At 42.6% G+C, this 21433-nt stretch overlaps 2 protein-coding genes across 6 annotated transcripts; both read left to right on the top strand.

Moving 5' to 3' along the window:
- The first annotated feature begins 5364 nt into the window (after positions 1-5364).
- LOC125881182 (adhesive plaque matrix protein-like) lies at positions 5365-11508 on the top strand. 5 transcript variants are annotated; one of them, XM_049564215.1, is made up of 8 exons: positions 5365-5474; positions 5551-5594; positions 5663-5814; positions 5930-6202; positions 6236-7069; positions 10534-11095; positions 11171-11312; positions 11424-11508. In XM_049564215.1, the coding sequence occupies exons 1-8, from the start codon at positions 5458-5460 to the stop codon at positions 11464-11466; spliced, it is 2067 nt and encodes a 688-aa protein (XP_049420172.1). In that variant the 5' UTR covers positions 5365-5457; the 3' UTR covers positions 11467-11508. The 5 variants fall into 5 exon arrangements, with proteins under 5 accessions (XP_049420172.1, XP_049420173.1, XP_049420176.1 ...); XM_049564216.1 differs by having other exon boundaries at positions 10534-11106; positions 11203-11312; XM_049564219.1 differs by lacking the exon at positions 10534-11095 and having other exon boundaries at positions 6236-7396; positions 11203-11312.
- A 1894-nt stretch (positions 11509-13402) lies between these two features.
- LOC125880976 (transmembrane protein 238-like) lies at positions 13403-20333 on the top strand. Its single transcript, XM_049563847.1, has 3 exons — positions 13403-14089; positions 18753-20004; positions 20097-20333. Exon 1 carries the CDS (start codon positions 13526-13528, stop codon positions 14078-14080), a length of 555 nt encoding a protein of 184 aa, XP_049419804.1. The 5' UTR covers positions 13403-13525; the 3' UTR covers positions 14081-14089; positions 18753-20004; positions 20097-20333.
- The last annotated feature ends 1100 nt before the right edge of the window (positions 20334-21433 follow it).

The raw sequence follows: 21433 nt of genomic DNA, 5'->3' as shown, positions 1-21433 counted from the left end.
GTAGGGTTTCAGTAAAAAAAAACTGACCATACAAGTAGATAAATAAGACTTGGATTGTACTGCACAAGTTGTGTGAAAGTTTGTAAATAGATGATTGAATATAGTATTTCCTGTTTTTAAATGTGAATCTCTTTTACTTCCATTCATCAATGAGTGTGAAAGATTTAAGGGGACTTAGTGACATCTGGTGGTGAGCCTTGCACATTGCAACAAGCTGAAACTTGTATTGTTTAGAATTTTTTCAGTGGTCAGTGTTCAAGAGGTTTTTACCTGGAGCTGAATTATATGCAAAGGTCTCCTCCTCTGCAAAACAAACACTGGTGATTTAAACCAGTAGAAACACTGAATAAGCAGTTTCACTTTTAAAAAAATCTGCGATTTTCCGACACTGCTCATCTCAGAGGGCCTAAGGTACTGAAAACACAATTATGATTATGAACTAAAGAAAGCATTATGTTATTATATTACTATATTCCATTTCTGACAATATACCCCCCTAAATCCTATACACTGAACCTTTAAGTGAAAATGTTGATTAATAAAAGCTACAATATGCAGGATTTAAAGAAGTCCTGTGGTGGCAGACACTTTGGCCTTGAAAATAATTTAAAGAAGTCACAATTACATTGCACAGGTGTTAAGCTATGTTTTAGAAAAATATCTGTCTCATTAACAGCTTCATTCTGATTATCAGCAAGTTGCTAACTTTGTCTGTCTGTTTTGTGTTGGACAGGAAGAGTACAGTGTGTTGATCAGCTCTGAACAGTTTCCTGCTGCAGCAGAGAATCAGATCAATGAGACACTGTTGGCCGTACAACCAAAACAATGAGCTAAAAGAGGTGAAAAGGCTCAGTAGAGCTGAGAAGAACTGCCGAGTGAGGTCATCACTTTTTGTGGGTTTATAAGTTTGAGCCACACCTTTCAGATTACATGTAGTCATACCAATAAGTGCAGCTTTGATTTAAAACTTGATACATATGTAGGTCCCTATACTAAATTAGGAAATCCATCTTAACTTTTCATGTAATGACAGTAGTTAAAGGCCAATTTGTGGGTAATATTAATCACTATGCTGACTAATAATTGAAAAAATGTCAACTTGTTCCATCAGACTGGAGCTGTCTGGAGGAGGTCGATCAGAAAAATAACCCGTTACCATTAAACTAGAGGCGGCAGCATCGCTGCATTGCAGTGTATTATGCAGAGTAAGAACTTTAACCTCAGGGACACACACCGCTGACTTAAAGTATCACGCTGCAGTTCTGCTTTAATAGACTATTGTTTGGTAGCTAAACTTTGAGAAGTAGGTGCGTGACATTAACACGTTTTCATGGTGCATGTGTGTGTTGAGGTGTATCAAGATGTGCTGCATGTATGTATGTACAATCTGCTTAGAAAAATACAAGGAGCTTTTTGGGGCCATTTTCAACCTACAGTTCACAACTGGTGACTTCAGTTGACTTTATATTGTATATCTTTATATGCATATCTATGTGTGTGTGTGATATGCATGTACATGTGCAAGCCTTGTAAACCAACAAATCAGATGTTTTTTCTCTCAAAGTGAAACTATTGTAAATTACATTAGCTCTGTTTCACAAGGTTCAAGTAAAAATGTTGCTTCTCCACATCTTCACTTACTGCTGGTTAAGCAATGCAGTGTGTTTCCAATGCAGTGCTCCAGGGAGGATCAGATGTGTTCCAAAGATGACTGGCGCCCTCTAGCAGTCAAATACATGCGCACAGATACTGGTGTGCCTGAGAGATTTCCCCTCTATGTACAGTTGTCAGTATTAGTCACTGTCACCATACACAGTTAAACACACAGAAAGCCTATTTAGCGGGTTAGGTTTGGATTTGGTTTAACGCTGTGGTTGTGGTAATCCTAGAAATCCTCTCTCTCTCTCTCTCTCTCTCTCTCTCTCTCTCTGTTGGCTGCGAGGGAGACACTATAATGATAATCATCCCCCTTTTCATTCCTATTTTCTTGTAATTTTCTGCAGCAGATGTCTTGCATATGGCAGAGAAATCACTTTGAGCCATGAAGGACTTCACTGAAGGAAATCAATGTAATCTGCTGTGTCTTCCAGTTAATCACAGGGCTTAATAAGTCATGAAATCGTTTATCATAGGTTGCGGTTTCAATAAGGTGCAGGGGTCACTGAGCTGGGCTGCAAGAGGCTGCTGGGAAAATTCAGTGTGCCATTCAGACTTCAAGACAAACCCCTGCCAAGCTGCAGACCACTGTTCAATACACAAACAGTGGTTGTTTAACCAAGACATTGCTTCATTTCCTGCCAGGATACTGCCACAAAAAACAGTTGTTTGTTTACTGAGCCATAGCTGTGTTTCCCCGTCAGGATAGTGCCACGAAAAGCGGTCATTTTCTACCAAGACATCGCTGCATTTGCTGCTGGGATAGTGCCACAATAAGTTGTTTTTTACCAGGACATTATTGTGTTTCCTGCCAGGATAGTGGCATAAAGAGCATTTGTTTTTACCAAGCCATCACTGCATTTCCAGTCAGTATTGTGCCACAAAAAGCACTTGTGTTTTATCAAGATATTGTTGCATTCCCGGGTGGGATTGTGCCACCAAACCCGGGTATTGTAAGCCAAAACATGATCTTTTCCCAACTATAACCAAATGGTTTTTGTGCTTAAAACTAACATGTTAGCCACAGTGTTGTTGAAACTTAAAGAAATGTAAAGTTCCAACATCTGGGTACATAAAAATGTACAAATGTATCTGGGTTTTGCAGAAAATAAGCAATACCAACATTTTTTTCTGGTGACTGGGTTGTAATAATTTCAGTAGCTGGAGTTACTTACACCACCTCTTCAGATGAGCACATGAAAATTATCAAATGCAATAATTTCTACTGTGTGTGTTTTGTATGCTACCTGTGTTCCACTGATTATGATGCTAAGAAGGACCCAACTCTTTGTACAAACAAAAATATATCAGTCACCGTCGCAGTCCCCAGAGCAGCACATAAATCTGGGAAAAATGAAAGAGCATGCCCCTCCCTCATTACCACCACCCCTTACTGCTCCAGTGAAGCTGGACTGGGCAGCTCGCAGGTGTGAATGTGTGTGTGAATGTGTGTTTCAATTTGAAAAGGGCGTTCCTGCAAAAGAAAGCCTGGCTCTCGGTGAAACTTCCCTGAATAAATAAGGGATGTGGGCAGCTTTGTGCTATGTCACCAACATTGAATAACCTTGAATATGACCTCAGAGCTGTTGTACCTTCAGATTTTACACCATTCAAACTTGACACAATGTGTCAAAACATCATGACTGTAGCTGCTGTGTTTGATTTTTTTTTTCTATTTAATTTTTGTACACTTAAAATACTTGCAATCAATATGCGATGCATTGAAGGTCATATTTTATAGCAAAGAAATAACTGCTGTGACATTTTACTACCCAGATAAAGTGTCAGTTTACAGTTTCTGACTTATCCTGGTTGAACTCCTCAGGCTATACACAGAGCTGTGGGCATCACTGAGGAAACTAAGATGCCTCGATTTTTCTGGGACTTAAATTGTTAAAGGCTCAGTATTTTAAAGTATTTTTAAATTTGGTTTATTTTAATTTAGCTAATCAATGCCTTGGACACCTTATTGAAGTGCCCTATTTTCTAGATCTGTACAAGGCATTTGATAATGTTTACCATGGTATGTTATTCTAGAGACTGTCAGACTGTGAGGCCTTATTTCAGAAAAAAAATATGCTTTAGTCAACTGGTCATGTTTATCCAGGCATACCACCAGGGGCAGTCAAAGGGTATAGATGACCCCAACCCAAGGCCCTGGGGATTCCCATGCAAAGACAATCAATGAACAACAACCTTATGGACTTATATCACTGACAATACAAGTTATATGTATTTACATACATCTAATACTTGTCATCTAATACCCCAACCCTCGCAGTTATTGTGAAAATGGTATGGTCCAGTTTCGACCTCAGTTTTAAAGTTAGGGTGAACTGGGATCATATGAAACTAGATGATTAAGGGCATCCATTGGTACCAACCATGTCATGCTATCATGTTGGGAAGGGGCTTTATCACACTCTAAATTTTAGCAAGGAGAAAAGTGGCATTCCCTGTTTCAAAATGGTGCTTTTCAATATTTCTGCATACTGGGGTCCCTAAACACTGTTCGCTGGTGATTTGAGCTTATGATTTAATGCCACATAGTAATTTCTTAAGCTTGATTTTATTTTTTTCTAATCATTAATTGAAGGCGGGTGGCACGGTGGTGTGGTGGTTAGCACTCTCGCCTCACAGCAAGAGGGTTGCCGGTTCGATCCCGGGCGTGGGAGCCCTTCTGTGCGGAGTTTGCATGTTCTCCCCGTGTCAGCGTGGGTTCTCTCCGGGCACTCCGGCTTCCTCCCACAGTCCAAAGACATGCAGATTGGGGACTAGGTTAATTGATAACTCTAAATTGTCCATAGGTGTGAATGTGAGCGTGAATGGTTGTTTGTCTCTATGTGTCAGCCCTGCGATAGTCTGGTGACCTGTCCAGGGTGTACCCTGCCTCTCGCCCAATGTCAGCTGGGATAGGCTCCAGCCCCCCCGCGACCCTCAAGAGGATGAAGCAGTTAGAAGATGAATTAATTAATTGAAGGCCATTTTTTTCTTTTTTTTCACTGTAAGGTAAAAGGGGGAATGTCATATTTGAAATATTTCTTCTCTGTGTTTTGACATAACTGACTTGACCTTTTGTGTATGAATCGGTATGAATGCATGGCCTAATCGGTCTATAACACTGGATTTGGAAATGATTGCTGGAGACTCCATCTCTGTCACTACAAGGCTAATGGCCAAGAGCCAATGTGAAATTGCCATGTTAGTATGAATGAAAGCTAAGGGTGGAAGGGCTGTGGTGTCTGAATTTTATGTTTAAAAAAAAAGGGCAAATATTATTATTAGCGATAGTAGTAGTAGTAGTGTTAAAATAATCTTATTTTTTGTTTTGACATTTCCTGAAATCATACTTGGTCATCATTATGTTCATCCTTCCTCTGTTTGATTCAATAAATATTCACCAAGTGTAACCACCAAATTAAAGCATTTGTCAATCCAGTTTTAAATGGTTGAAATAACACATAATGCAAAAAGCCGACCACATATTTGCACTCTTTCAGGACACCTAAAAGATTCACAGCAAACTTTTTCAAAATGAAATGCTGAAAGTCTGAACCAACCAGTTCTAGTTCCCAATAATGCAGTGGACCTCTCCTGTCATATAATGAGCCACACCTGCCTTCAACTACTCACACCTGTGTCCTGTTAATCAACAAGGTGAGATGGATGAGCATAAAAAGAGCTCCAGTGTTTCTTTGGTCATTTCTTGAGTTCAGTCTGGTTCAGTTGTGTGGCTTGGTAGGAGCTGACAGAAGTGACTGTGTTTGTTGCTTCACTTGGCCTATAACTGTGGCTGGAGCCATGGGGTTTCTTTTGGGGTAAGTTTTCAATTATTATAATTTTGATTGTTGAACTAGTTGCTGAGCATTTATTAACAATGGGATGTCTGTCTAGATGGTTGCTGTTGTCCTTGCTAGCTATTGGAAGACAAACAAATGGTGAGTATGATCATACTATAAAGCTACTTAACTGGTTGGATGCATGAACTAAAATATGTGCTCTACAGCTGATGGTATTGGATCTGCTGGGAAGTATGGAGATAATGAAATGCCAGTTGGAGGCCATCGACCAGATTCAAGTGGCTTCAACACTAGAGATGGATTTTCATGGAACAATGGACCACTTGCTAGTGGTGGTTCAACCTCAAATGGAAATAAGGCAAGTACATAAAATGTAACATTAACACTCAGTTGCCAGAATGATGTTAAATCACAGCAACTAAACTACCTATATGTGCCAGAAATCCAGTATTCATCTAGTTATCTTTTAACAGCCACAGGTAGCAGACTCTGGATATCAACCCCAGCAGCCTAGTTATCCGCCCCAGCAGCCGCAGGTGCCCCAGCAGCCTAGCTATCCGCCCCAGCAGCCTAGCTATCCGCCCCAGCAGCCGCAGGTGCCCCAGCAGCCTAGCTATCCGCCCCAGCAGCCGCAGGTGCCCCAGCAGCCTAGTTATCCACCGCCCCAGCCGCAGGTGCCCCAGCAGCCTAGTTATCCACCGCCCCAGCCGCAGGTGCCCCAGCAGCCTAGTTATCCACCCAAGCAGGTGCCCCAGCAGCCTAGTTATCCACCCAAGCAGGTGCCCCAGCAGCCTAGCTATCCACCCCAGCAGCCGCAGGTGCCCCAGCAGCCTAGCTATCCACCCCAGCAGCCGCAGGTGCCCCAGCAGCCTAGCTATCCACCCAAGCAGGTGCCCCAGGTTCCCCAGCAGCCTAGCTATCCACCCAAGCAGCCGCCCCAGGTTCCCCAGCAGCCTAGCTATCCACCCCAGCAGCCTAGCTATCCACCCAAGCAGCCTAGCTATCCACCCAAGCAGGTTCCCCAGCAGCCTAGCTATCCACCCAAGCAGCCGGAGCCACAGGTTCCCCAGCAGCCTAGCTATCCACCCCAGCAGCCAGAGCCACAGGTGCCCCAGCAGCTTAGCTATCCACCCCAGCAGCCGCAGGTGCCCCAGCAGCTTAGCTATCCACCCCAGCAGCCGCAGGTGCCCCAGCAGCCTAGCTATCCACCCAAGCAGGTGCCCCAGCAGCCTAGCTATCCACCCAAGCAGCCGGAGCCACAGGTGCCCCAGCAGCTTAGCTATCCACCCCAGCAGCCGCAGGTGCCCCAGCAGCCTAGCTATCCACCCAAGCAGGTTCCCCAGCAGCCTAGCTATCCACCCAAGCAGCCGGAGCCACAGGTGCCCCAGCAGCTTAGCTATCCACCCCAGCAGCCGCAGGTTCCCCAGCAGCCTAGTTATCCACCCAAGCAGCCGGAGCCACAGGTTCCCCAGCAGCCTAGCTATCCACCCCAGCAGGTTCCCCAGCAGCCTAGTTATCCACCCAAGCAGTCGCAGGCACCCCAGCAGCCTAGTTATCCACCCAAGCAGCCGGAGCCACAGGTTCCCCAGCAGCCTAGCTATCCACCCAAGCAGGTTCCCCAGCAGCCTAGTTATCCACCCAAGCAGTCGCAGGCACCCCAGCAGCCTAGTTATCCACCCAAGCAGCTGCAGCAGCCCCAAAGGACTTTCTACTTTCCCAAGCAGCAGCAGCAGCCTCAGCGGCCTAGCTACCCACCCAAGCAGCAGCCTCAGCAGCAGTTGTCCCAGCAGCCAAGCTATCCGCCCAAACAACCCCAGTCCCAGTGGCCAAAGCAGCCCAGCTACATGCACAAATGGCCCAAGCTGCCTCAAAGGCTTTTCTACTTTCCCAAGATGCCCCAGAAGCCACGCTACCAGCCCAAGCAGCCACAGAGGCCACAGGTGCTCCTGCAGCCACGCTACATGCCCAAGCAGCCTAAGGTTTCACAGCAGCCACGCTACAATTATCCAACATTTGCCCAAGGAGTGGCTCCCCAAATGGCTTCCAATGGGTAAGCTGTGATGTATTTCCAATAGTGTCAGTGTTTCCAACTTGAATTTTTTTCCAGGTTTCCAATACTGTTAAATATTTTTTCTTTAAACTTTGTGTTTCAGGCATCGCAACACTGGAGGTTCTTCAAAGACTGCTTTCAACTGAGCCACTGTCACTTGTCAATTAAAACTGATCTTGTGTCCTTCAATCTCCAGTGACTGTTTCTTTTACTGAAATCTGCAGAAAGTTGTACTGACATTTCTAACCTGAGATTCTGGAACAGGCTCAGATACTAAGTTATACAGTCTGCCCCCTCAACCTAGAACATGCTACAACAGGAACTTAAGCTGTCCAGTATGAATCCTCAGGGGATTGTTAAACTTTTCTGTGGGTGTTTAACACCACCTTGGCACTTGTCTTTGTATGAATGTCGTGTTGATGATCTCATTCTTGCCAAGGTCTGAGAATGAGACCCCATGTCTCAATAGGTTAGCTATTCAAAGGTTTAAAAATAACATTTGCTGATTATTGCTAAACCCAATGTTCAGCAGAGGGAATGTTGGTTTTGCAGGTATATTGTCAAGCTTAAGTACTGAGAAAATGAATTTTGACCTGATGGTGCTGGCTCAAGTGAAGGGATTACCAAAGTTGCATCATCCTGAGAAATGTTTACTTAACACCAATCCACCAAATAGACATTACATTCAAAACCACAAATGTCAACCTCATGGTGGCATTAGAGGAAATTCAGGGCATCTTTGTCAAGACAAGGTTCCCCAAAGGATGAATTTGAAAGTGACCAAATTGTACAGTACTCCGTTCAGTTAAAAGAATTTAAGCTGATTCCAAGTGTCCAGACTTCACATGTGCAGGTTGAGGGCTGTCCAAATCCACAATTCATCCAGTCTACAAGGGGGCTGAAGCATACCACCTGCAGACTTCCAGAGTCTGCTGGGAGTGCAGACTTGATGAACCATCAACAATTGTCAAATGTGGGTTGTTTTTTGCCAACAAAACTTTTGTAAAATTTAAACAGAGGCAAATGTTGCAGCAATCACTGTACATGACAGGAGTTGTCGCTCAAATGTTTCCTCAACAACAAAACTGACAAAGCATGTCTTTAAGCATGCTCACGCCATCACGAACTTGATGTGATGCTGGTGAAAATGTTACAGTACAAGTCTGCCAGGTGGACATTTGGATTCAGCCTTAGAGGGGGTGCTCATGAGCTTGTGACCTTTACACTAAATCATACTGGGGTCCCTAAACACTATTTGTTGGTGATTTGAGCTTATGATTTAATACCACGTAGTAATTTCTTAAGCTTGATTTTATATTTTTCTAATCATTAATTGAAGGCCATTTTTTTCTTTTTTTTTCACTGTAAGGTAAAAGGGGGAATATAACTGTCATATTTGAAATATTTTTTCTCTGTGTTTTGACATAACTGACTTGACCTTTTGTGTATGAATCGGTATGAATGCATGGCCTAATCGGTCTATAACACTGGATTTGGAAATGATTGCTGGAGACTCCATCTCTGTCACTACAAGGCTAATGGCCAAGAGCCAATGTGAAATTGCCATGTTAGTATGAATGAAAGCTAAGGGTGGAAGGGCTGTGGTGTCTGAATTTTATGTTTGAAAAAAAGCATAAAATATTGTTATTAGCGGTAGTAGTAGTGTTAAAATTATTATTTGTTATTTTTTGTTTTGACATTTTCTGAAATCATACTTGGTCATCATTATGTTCATCCTTCCTCTGTTTGATTCAATAAATATCCACCAAGTGTAACCACCAAATTAAAGCATTTGTCAATCCAGTTTTAAATGGTTGAAATAACACATAATGCAAAAAGCCGACCACATATTTGCACTCTTTCAGGACACCTAAAAGATTCACAGCAAACTTTTTCAAAAATGAAATGCTGAAAGTCTGAACCAACCAGTTCTAGTTCCCAATAATGCAGTGGACCTCTCCTGTCATATAATGAGCCACACCTGCCTTCAACTACTCACACCTGTGTCCTGTTAATCAACAAGGTGAGATGGATGAGCATAAAAAGAGCTCCAGTGTTTCTTTGGTCATTTCTTGGGTTCAGTCTGGTTCAGTTGTGTGGCTTGGTAGGAGCTGACAGAAGTGACTGTGTTTGTTGCTTCACTTGGCCTATAACTGTGGCTGGAGCCATGGGGTTTCTTTTGGGGTAAGTTTTCAATTATTATAATTTTGATTGTTGAGCTAGTTGCTGAGCATTTATTAACAATGGGATGTCTGTCTAGATGGTTGCTGTTGTCCTTGCTAGCTATTGGAAGACAAACAAATGGTGAGTATGATCATACTATAAAACTACTTAACTGGTTGGATGCATGGACTAAAATATGTGCTCTACAGCTGATGGTATTGGATCTGCTGGGAAGTATGGAGATAATGAAGTGCCAGTTGGAGGCCATCGACCAGATTCAAGTGGCTTCAACACTGGAGATAGATCTTCATGGAACAACGGACCACTTGCTAGTGGTGGTTTAACCTCAAATGGAAATAAGGCAAGTACATAAAATGTAACATTAACACTCAGTTGCCAGAATGATGCTAAATCACAGCAACCAAACTACCTATGTGCCAGAAATCCAGTATTCATCTAGCTATCTTTTTTTAACAGCCACAGGTAGCAGACTCTAGATATCCACCCCAGCAGCCTGGATATCCGCCCCAGCAGCCGCAGCCACAGGTGCCCCAGCAGCCTAGCTATCCGCCCCAGCAGCCGCAGCCACAGGTGCCCCAGCAGCCGCAGCCACAGTTGCCCCAGCAGCCTGGATATCCACCCCAGGAGCCGCAGCCACAGGTGCCCCAGCAGCCTAGCTATCCGCCCCAGGTGCCGCAGCCACAGGTGCCCCAGCAGCCTAGCTATCCGCCCCAGGAGCCGCAGCCACAGGTGCCCCAGCAGCCTAGCTATCCGCCCCAGGAGCCACAGCCACAGGTGCCCCAGCAGCCACAGGTGCCCCAGCAGCCTAGCTATCCACCCAAGCAGCCGCAGCCTCAGCCGCAGGCGCCCCAGCAGCCTAGCTATCCACCCAAGCAGCCGCAGCCTCAGCCGCAGGCGCCCCAGCAGCCTAGCTATCCACCCAAGCAGGTGCAGCCGCAGGCGCCCCAGCAGCCTAGCTATCCACCCCAGCAGCCGCAGGTGCCCCAGCAGCCTAGTTATCCACCCAAGCAGGCGCCCCAGCAGCCTAGCTATCCACCCCAGCAGCTGCAGCCACAGGTGCCCCAGCAGCCTAGCTATCCACCCCAGCAGCTGCAGCCACATGTGGTCCAGCAGCCTAGCTATCCACCCCAGCAGCCTAGCTATCCACCCCAGCAGCCTAGCTATCCACCCCAGCAGCCTAGCTACCCACCCAAGCAGGTGCCCCAGCAGCCTAGCTACCCAAGCTACCCACCCAAGCAGCAGCCTCAGCAGCAGTTGTCCCAGCAGCCAAGCTATCCGCCCAAACAACCCCAGTCCCAGTGGCCAAAGCAGCCCAGCTACATGCACAAATGGCCCAAGCTGCCTCAAAGGCTTTTCTACTTTCCCAAGATGCCCCAGAAGCCACGCTACCAGCCCAAGCAGCCACAGAGGCCGCAGGTGGTCCTGCAGCCACGCTACCAGCCCAAGCAGCCACAGAGGCCGCAGGTGGTCCTGCAGCCACGCTACCAGCCCAAGCAGCCACAGAGGCCACAGGTGCTCCTGCAGCCACGCTACATGCCCAAGCAGCCTAAAGTTTCACAGCAGCCACGCTACAATTATCCAACATTTGCCCAAGGAGTGGCTCCCCAAATGGCTTCCAATGGGTAAGCTGTGATGTATTTCCAATAGTGTCAGTGTTTCCAACTTGAATTTTTTTTTTTTTCCAGGTTTCCAATACTGTTAAATATTTTTTTTCTTTAAACTTTGTGTTTCAGGCATCGCAACACTGGAGGTTCTTCAAAGACTGCTTTCAACTGAGCCACTGTCACTTGTCAATTAAAACTGATCTTGTGTCCTTCAATCTCCAGTGACTGTTTCTTTTACTGAAATCTGCAGAAAGTTGTACTGACATTTCTAACCTGAGATTCTGGAACAGGCTCAGATACTAAGTTATACAGTCTGCCCCCTCAACCTAGAACATGCTACAACAGGAACTTAAGCTGTCCAGTATGAATCCTCAGGGATTGTTAAACTTTTCTGTGGGTGTTTAACACCACCTTGGCACTTGTCTTTGTATGAATGTCGTGTTGATGATCTCATTCTTGCCAAGGTCTGAGAATGAGACCCCATGTCTCAATAGGTTAGCTATTCAAAGGTTTAAAAATAACATTTGCTGATTATTGCTAAACCCAATGTTCAGCAGAGGGAATGTTGGTTTTGCAGGTATATTGTCAAGCTTAAGTACTGAGAAAATGAATTTTGACCTGATGGTGCTGGCTCAAGTGAAGGGATTACCAAAGTTGCATCATCCTGAGAAATGTTTACTTAACACCAATCCACCAAATAGACATTACATTCAAAACCACAAATGTCAACCTCATGGTGGCATTAGAGGAAATTCAGGGCATCTTTGTCAAGACAAGGTTCCCCAAAGAATGCATTTGAAAGTGACCAAATTGTACAGTACTCCATTCAGTTAAAAGAATTTAAGCTGATTCCAAGTGTCCAGACTTCACATGTGTGCAGGTTGAGGGCTGTCCAAATCCACAATTCATCCAGTCTACAAGGGGGCTGAAGCATACCACCTGCAGACTTCCAGAGTCTGCTGGGAGTGCAGACTTGATGAACCATTAACAATTGTCAAACGTGGGTTGTTTTTTGCCAACAAAACTTTTGTAAAATTTAAACAGAAGCAAATGTTGCAATCACTGTACATGACAGGAGTTGTCGCTCAAATGTTTCCTCAACAAAATTGACTAAAAGCATGTCTTTAAGCATGCTCACGCCATCACCAACTTGATGTGATGCTGGTGAACATGTTGCAGTATGTTACAGTACAAGTCTGCCAGGTAGCATACAATGACTAAAATATAGGGGTTTTTTTATTAAAGGTTACATCACCTCCAAAATTACTTGTGTATTAATTACTCACCATGTCGCATGCCTGTGCAGACTGACATGCTTAAACAGTGATATTTTAACGAAATGCCAAATGACTATTCGTATATCAATTACTCACATTTTACTATGATTTTTTTTTTTAAGAAAACCTTGTTTTCCTTGTATGCCCCCACTTTTAAAACATCTGTTTACCAACTCTCACACAGCTCATGCAGTGTTATCAAAGTCTCATTATGCTTAGTACTTCCCAAGGATAGCTACATTTTGCTCAAACACGCCAATACAACCAGTCGCATGCACAACTGAATAGTGTGCTCAGGGCGCACTACTCATAGGTGTTTTATATTCATTTTAGCAAAAGTGCGTATGTTTGGGAAGTACTGAGGAAATGACTGGATAAATGAGACTTGGATTATACTGCAGGAGTTGTGTGAGTATGTAAACACGTTTTGATATTGTTTGCTGTTGTTAAATGCCGTTTACTTCACCTTCCACCTGTTTTGAATTCTCCGCTCACCATTCAGCATAACACATGGTGAGTAATTGATATACAAATGGTCATTTTATCGGGTTAGTGTTCCTTTAAAACAGGGAAAGGATATCGGTGTGGACAGTTTTCCTGAGCACTGTCTTTTCAGTTTCAAAGAAAACTGTTGTGAGTTGGACGCAGTTGTAAATGGTAGCTGCTTATTGTGTGGGATGTGCGTGCAGCCAGAAAAATCCGGAGGTGAAAACTATTTTGTTTTCCCTATGAATTAGCCTGAAGAGGGTCGACAAGTGAAATGTACGTTGTGCATTTGAAGGCAGCATGCTGATCTGAGCCCCCTGGGTGCCCACTGAATACAGTGACGTAGAGAAAGGGCGGGGCCTGCTCACAGGTGAACGCCACACAGGTGCAAAGTGGGGGAAATGTGCGTCCTGAAAAACAAGTTAAGGTGTTCGGCGCCGTTACTCGGGCTCTCAGCTCTCCTCCGGCATGGCCCACAGCTGCGTGGGAAACTGCGCGCCGATGTTCTTCCTCGCCCTTGTTTTTGATGCAATTGGTCTGATTGTACTTCTGGTGGGGATTTTCGGCAACCTGAACGTGGACGGTCACTTCTATGGGGATTTTCTTATCTACACGGGCTCGCTCGTGATTTTCCTCAGTTTGTTTTGGTGGGTTCTGTGGTACACGGGGAACGTCCAGCTTTACGCGGAGGACAGGACGAGCTCTCTGGACTTGGACATCAACTTTACGCACTGGGCCAGGAAGCTGTCCGAGAGGCTCTCCAAAGGCGGTAAGAAGCCTCTGGAAGCTGGTGAGGAGAAGAAGAAGAGCATAGGGAACGGGAAGGAGATGAACGCTACACTGCCTTGTGTTACTTGGGAAGACGGCAGCGGCAATGGAGCCGTGTTGGGTCACGACAACAGAGGGTTTGATGGATGGACCGAGGGCGCAGAGCCAGCTGACAAAAACGTGGAGTTGGGAGTGTTGAAGTGCTCAGACGTGGCTCTGCAGGCGGCGGATGGCAAAGCAGAGAGGCTCCTCTGACACGAGATGGTGCGTATTTCACCTCCTCATCAGCTCCTAACCCGGGGCCAACAACATCCTCCCTGTCTACAGTCTATTATTGTAACTTGCTGTTGAGACTTTGAAAACCATTTCCCTTAGCCCACTCAGTCTCCTGACACTATAACCTGTTACATTCTCTAAAAGTTAAAGCAAGCCTCTGAAAAATGTATGATCCTCTGAAAGTCTGGGCCCGTGGAACCAACAAACAATCATAATTGAAAGACATAAATATTCAGCACATTGCCCTGCTTTCACCTCTCTGTCAGTCTGCTGCTGTTTTGCTCGTCATTAGCTGCTCACTGCCACAGCTGTAACTCTTTCATCAGCACCGTTGCCATCCTTATTGCACGTTGGCATGGCAGCCCCCCCTCTGCTCTCACCCCAGTCATAATTATGAAATGTCTCACATTATTGTCAGTGATCAGATGACACCCACAGTGAAGCCGGTCCTGAGGAATGGGCACCCTCACACAAACACTACTCCCCCTCAGGACCCTGTCTGCTCACTCTGCTCATGAATATCTGTAATAATATCATTTTTTTCCCTTTCCCTGGCTGCTGTGAAAAGATCTTCAGTGGCCCGTGGCAGCTTTTAATTAATGAGCCTGACCGTTTCTGCTCACCTTCACAGTTCTGCATTATTTTAGCCGACAGTTTGCTTGTAACCGGGTGGCAAGCCAGACACCCTTTGGGCCAAAAGGCGCAATTGCATTTTAATGGAACTCAGCAGTGCTTATTGATCCGGTGGAATGGAGTGCAGTGGGTAGGTGTAGGTATGGCTGGGCCTCCTCACTCAGCAACCAAATGCAGGGATCATATATAAGTCTGCTTCATGCACACTCCCTCTATTCACTAGTTCCAGATAGTTAACTTTAATAGGCCCCAGCCTGATTCCCGTATTATCTAACCTGGCTAATGATCTTGAGATATGGGATTGTGTGAAATGGCGTGGTCAAGAACAAACATTGCATACTGAACAATGTGGCAGGTTCCTTACTGTAACCTCATTGTGTTAAAGGCTATAGTATTGAAGCCACCCACGTCATGTCCTACGCTGTTTAACATCCTGAATCCTGAGTTGGAGTTGACAATCTGTAGTTTGCACTTTGTGGGTTTCAAATGCTGACTTTTAATGATATGTCTTTACATTTGACTACTTGTAGCCCCTAAGTATTAATATAAATCAAATACAATGAACGATTTTTATTTTTATCCACCAGAAAAATATCTGGGTGTAGAAAAGGCTTTGAAACAGAATTTAGCCCATCATGTAGGAAAAGAGAGAACAGAGAGCAGTAAAATGAATGACTAAACTGAGAAAAAAAATCCATGGTTGTTCCCAATTTCATATGTTCTAAAAGTATACTTTTACAGCCTAGTTGCCAGAGGAAACTGTTGGCATTGCGGCTTTGTAGCTCCCGAACATTGGTGTGTATCAGGGACCCTTCACTGTGTTTCCAGTGGCTTTGTAGCCTCTAAACTAGGGTGCTTTTTAGTGAGCTACGGCTGTATTCCCATTATTATTTCTGCCGAGATAGTGGCATGAACAGCAATTGTTTTTTTACTGAGACATTGCTGCTTTTCTAGAAGGGACTGTGACCCAAATACTGGAGAATTTTAGCCAAAACAAATCCTTTCCTAACCATAACCAAGCCTTTTTTTGTGCCTAAAATCAACCACGTTAACCACGGTGTTGTTTAAAGATTCAACATATCCACTACATAATGACATACAAAAAATTTAACGAATCTATGGTTTGCAGACACACACGATTGTGGTGCATTTGCAATTCTGTTTTTGCAGTTAGAAATTAATATACTTTGGTCCTTTAATAAAAAATGATAATTTAAAGATTACTTTGCAATGCGGGAAACTGTTGCTTAATGTGGTGTGTTTGAAAAATGCAGATATTTTAGTTAGGGCTTGACAATATATCAATATTATATTGATATCATGATATGAGACTAAGTATTGTTTTAGATTTTGGATACCGTAAGTGTTGTCTTTTTCTGGTTTCAAAAGCTGCATTAAAGTAAAGTGATGTAATTTTCTATATCATTCTAGCTGTTCTAATATTTGGCTTTACCCTAACAATTGATGATTATTTATCAAAAATGTTATTGTGTAAATACATATTTTGCCAACCCCTACAGTATCATTGCAATATCAATATTGAGGTATTTGCTCAGAAAAATTGTGATATTTGATTTTCTCTATATCGCCCAGCCCTAATTTTAGCTTAATTTTGAGATGTTTGTGGCGGCTGATGTCTGTCCGTCTTTGGCCTCTAGGAACTTGCTTTAATTGTACATAACATATTGAGTTGTTAACTTGAGTAAGTTTATTTCTACTGTCTCTCCTTTCCTGTGCTTCACTTCGGTATGGACAAGCAAAGCAAGGCCTTTGGTGAAACACAGTGAGGAGTCTGTAAATGACAGCAAAATGCTCTAAAGACTCACATTGAGCTGAAATTATTGAGTGCACATAAATTAGGTAAATAACATAAATAAAATATTTTGTTTCTTTCTTTCACAGGGGGCGGTGGCCTCCTGTTGCCCCCCCTTCCCCAAGGCAGTGGTATAGGAAACACCACAGTGAGAAAAAGTAATTACAACATAAATCAGATGGCAGAATGTCACTGAATGCCACTGAAAAAGCAAACTTATTTCCAAACATTTATAAAAAAAAAAAAAAGATTTTCCGTTTGTAACTGTCTCACTATACTCTGCAGTTTGCATCATCAATCATCATTATCATTATTATTTAGTATATTTATTTGTTGTTCATTTCCTACAGTGGACATAGTACATACCTGCTTAGAATTAGTATGAAGTTTTGTGTAAGTGAAAAAAACAAATTGTAAGCAGGTGGGGCTGAACTGAGGAAATTGGACCTCTGTGTTTCTTAAATCCAGCCTTAAACCTTTGCCCAGAGTGAACGTTAAGGGTTTTATCATTGGACATTCCTCCTATGAACACAGGCCTCCACCTAAAGACAACATTACTATTGTAGCAGTTTACGGCCTATCTACGTTATAAGTCATAAGCAACATGTTGATCAATCAGATTTGATAGGGGCTTGCACGGATAAGCAACATGAGATTAGGTTGTGGTTGAAGTGATTATTGCCTTATCTACGCATGTATTCATGTTGTTGTGTAATATCAACATAGGGCTGTAAGCTGGTAAGGAGGGAGGGATTTATTTGTTTTTCATAACAGTCTTTATCTCAGACGCGGAGCAAGAACATTTAAGGGAAAGAATTAGTACAACATTTTCGGGATATATATTGTTAGCCCTTTTTCAGGGAGTTTCATGAGAAGATTGATACTACTGTCATGTCTGTTAAATATATAGGTGGAAGAAGGGAAGCAGTAGGAAACAGATGAGTGGCTCTCTGGAGTTGAAAAAAATACCAGTGCCTTTGAAATGACAATACATGGTTTCAGTTTGTGTTAGATGTTGGAACTTTTCTTAATCACCAGCAAAAGTGTAGATTTTGGGGGTTGCAGTTTCCCCAGTGAAAACATAAAGTTAGCTGAGGACTTTTTTTTTTTTTTTACAAAATTAGACATTTAAACTGTAAATTCATACATAAAAGGCACAAATTGGTGCACAAAAATTCACCAGAATAAAGGAAATTAAGTGTTTGATGGCGAAGGACCCCCAAACCACCATTTCATGTGCGTCCCCCAGATGTTGTAATGAAACCTACACCTTTGATCACTAGCAATATTTGGCAACCCTGCTTTGGCCAAAGTAGTAGTACTGGGCAGATGGTTAATGTGTTGTTCAAAAGGCTCCAGCATGTTTCCCTGGATATTTGTAACCAGCCACAAAAGAAGGAGAGTATACAAACTGGCATTGCATTTAAATTTGATAACTTTTGGTGCTCTGTAACAAAAAGTATTCCCCCATGTAATACTACCTTTTTCAGCCACCAGTGCAGTTTCTATAACGACCATTCTACCCACGGGACTTTGGGAAACAAAATCTCAACTGCACTTGTCAATTATAAATCTTTTCATAGATCTCTCAAAAGCATTTGATGGCATGATTTGTGACATTTCTCTTGCTAAATTTTTTACGCATTTATTAAAGAAGCTATCTCTGCTTTATCTGCTTTTTGAATTTAACTTAATGTCACTAAAATTCAACTAGATTTTTTATTGATGGGAACTCAAGTTGGAGAGAACATATTGATTAAAAAAGTGACCAAATCTATCATAGACCTGTCTTTATTCCCTTTATTGTTTTTAATATATTCTTAGTTCTCAGACTTCAACAAACTGTGAGTAAGCGAGAAAAGTCAACTCATTAAAACTTCTGTTTTTAATGTTATCTGAATTAGAAGAGGGAAATCTTGCAGATATTTTCATGTCTTACTTTAAAAACTAATTAACAGATTCACTCTATCAGACAATAATTCCATTTTCCATCTCACAAGCAGAGGCATATTTTCAATAAAATACGGGGGTCCTAAATAAATTACATCTTCCCTCAAGCCTTACACAGCATATATAAGATAGACTTTATCTTTTAAATTGTGTTTTCCTCTCCCTTCACATTAATTCTCATTGCTATTTTTAAAGTCATTTGTCAATTTTAACCTGTACAAATACACAAAGCCCTGTCTCTCCTCTTCCTTACAGGTGATGGGCGACTTTCCTTGTGCTGAAGGTCGGACTCCCTCCATGGGCTGCTTTCCAAAAGAAAACTCCAACAGACTGAAAACATTGAACTTATGAACTAAAGTCACTTTTATAAATGGGAAGACAATTTCTTAATCAGGGAAAAGCCTTCTGCACGCACAGTAGGCAGAAGGGCTGTGCACAGAGGAAGAAAAGGTCTTGAACATGTACATAGCAAATTTCTATTTTTATGCTCCGATTTTGTGACATATGTAAATTATTTTTCTTGGGAATAAAGTTTACATGTAATTGGATATTATCTGTTGTTTGAGGGTGTTTCTACATACACGTGACAAATACTGTTTGTGCCAGATAACGGCACAGAAACGCCCATGTGCTGAGTTGCGCAAGAGACAGTTTTCTTGTCTTCTTTTCCTTGTCTGGGTTCTACCTCATATTATTTAAAAACTTTTCCGGCACACAGGAAGCTGTGTTTTTAAACTCATCACTTTTTAAAGGGTGTTATCAGTACCCTAGGTGTTCTCGCACTATTTTATTCCCAATCATCAAGGCCCAAACTACGGGCCGAATATTTCTAGCTTTTCCAAATCCACCTGTGGGCTTGAGATAAGGCTTGGATCAGAGGATGCTGGAATGTAACATGTTTATGAAATGAAGCCACACAGATAGAGGCGGAAAATCTCTTGACATCATTAAGGAAACATATTTCTCCTCTGTCAGAGGGTGTCATGAAAAAATGTGAGATGTAGATACAGTAGAGAACGGAATGTGACCTGAGTGTTTATACTCTTCCTTCTCATCAGCGTCACCTCAGACTCACAGGCGGCACTGAGAAGGGAACAAGCGTTTCTTCTGAATTTATTTCACTCCTAACATTTTCACGTCATACAGATAAAATGCTAAAGCTGTGAATAATTGTTTAAGCTGTAAGTAGAGCCAGCAGCTCCCATCATGGATTACATTGGCTATCTTGGTCGCTGCTTGCTATTTTTCTTCATCGCTGTCCTCTTGGATACAGTAGGCCTCATCCTCTTCATCGTTGGGATCTTCGCTCCCCTCAGCTTCTGGGATTTCTTTGTCTTATCTGGACCCCTCATTATCTTCCTCAGCCTCGTGTTCTGGATCTTTTGGTACCTTGGAAATCTGGAGGTGCCAATGGAAGACTTACTCCCCAAATAAGATTCACAGCTTCTTTATCTGCGGCACAAAGCAGTTTTCCCACTCCTGGTTCTGGAAAATGCTACAGATACAGGTGCAGATCTTCACATTTAAAGCATAACACAATCAGGACATGTTGTGAAGTTGGGATTTTTATTTAACAAAGCTCTGTTTGTTTCTCTGCAGGATGAAATTCTCTGCTCACACTCAATCTCACTGTTGGATGTTTGTGTATTTGCTTCACCAAGCGAAAAGCGGAAAGGAGAAACATGGAACTTTTTTCAGAAAGGACATCACAAGCCCTGGTTCTTTGGAAGAATGAACTGTACATTAATATTAGTTACACTGTTTATACATTATTCAGTGCAATAAATGCATGTTAAATAACATCAATAAATAGCTGCAATATGTAACTCCGAATAATCCACTGGCATGGTCTCTTTTGTTTGTTTTGCATTTCTCTGTGGTCATTTTGTGTCTCTTTGTAATTTTGTTTGTCTTTGTAGTTGTTTTGCATTGTTTTGTGGTCCTTTTGCATCTCTAGTTTTGTGCTTCTCTGTAGTTGACATTTCTCTGTGGTTATTTTGTGTCTCTTCGTAGTTTTGTGTGTCTGATGTTATAAGTTTCTTTGTGTTTTTATGTGTCTTTGTAGTTGTTTGCATTTCTCTGTAGTCATTTTGTGTCTCTGTAGTTTTGTGTGTCTATTTGTAGTTGTTTGCATTTCTTTGTGGTCATTTTGCATTTCTTTGGAGTCTTGTGCATCTCTTTGTTGTTGTTTTATGTTTATTTGTGGTTGTTTTGCATCTCTGTGGACACTTTGGCTTCTCTGTAATCATTTTTGCATCTCTTTCCAGTCTACTACACTGGTTTATTGTCATTTTGCATCTATTTTTGGTCATTGTGCATTGTGTTTTGCATCTGTGCTCATTTTGCTTTTCTTTGTAATTTTGGGGCCTTCATCTCTTTGTGGTCATTGTGCTTGTTTTTGTGGGGATTTTGCATCTCTTTGTAGTCTTGTGCATCTCTTTATAGTGGTTATGTATCTCTTTTTAGTCATATGGCATCTCTTTGCAGTCGTTTGACTGATTTTCTAACAATAGATATTATCAGTCAACTCATGCATACAGAGGTTCAGATAAGCCAGTAACTAACAAACTTTCTGTCAGCGTCTGACTTTGGTTGGGACACTCTGACTCCTCCCCTGCTCAGACTGCATGGTCATGATGACTCCATGCTGTAAATTCTGTGTTTAATAAGACACTTTATTTAATTTTATGAGATTGTGTAGATTTTGTAAGTTTTTTAACTGAAGTCTCACTCTGACCTCAAAATCAGGACCATAATCTTTGTCCTCTATTTGGACATTGCCACTCCATTACCATATTGATAACACTGTTTCTCACATACTTACGTACTCCCTTTCTTTTATTGATTTCCTTCTAAGGCCATTGTTCCCATTAAGTCACTGTGGTGATTTTCCTGTTGTGAAATCTGAGAATTGGTCGCTCAACCCATTCATAGAA

Source organism: Epinephelus fuscoguttatus, linkage group LG20, assembly GCF_011397635.1.
Source record: "Epinephelus fuscoguttatus linkage group LG20, E.fuscoguttatus.final_Chr_v1".
Classification (NCBI taxonomy): Eukaryota; Metazoa; Chordata; class Actinopteri; order Perciformes; family Serranidae; genus Epinephelus; species Epinephelus fuscoguttatus.
The sequence above is the reverse complement of the archived record's forward strand: the minus strand, read 5'-3'. Positions and strand labels throughout refer to the sequence as shown.

Bases quoted from the DNA above. Each gene is read 5' to 3' on its own strand.
- LOC125881182 (XM_049564215.1), top strand. The intron at 5,595-5,662 runs GTGAGTATGATC...TGTGCTCTACAG, and splicing joins TATTGGAAGACAAACAAATG to CTGATGGTATTGGATCTGCT. The intron at 11,096-11,170 runs AGAGGCCGCAGG...TCCTGCAGCCAC, and splicing joins CTACCAGCCCAAGCAGCCAC to GCTACCAGCCCAAGCAGCCA.
- LOC125880976 (XM_049563847.1), top strand. From the start codon at position 13,526: ATGGCCCACAGCTGCGTGGGAAACTGCGCGCCGATGTTCTTCCTCGCC.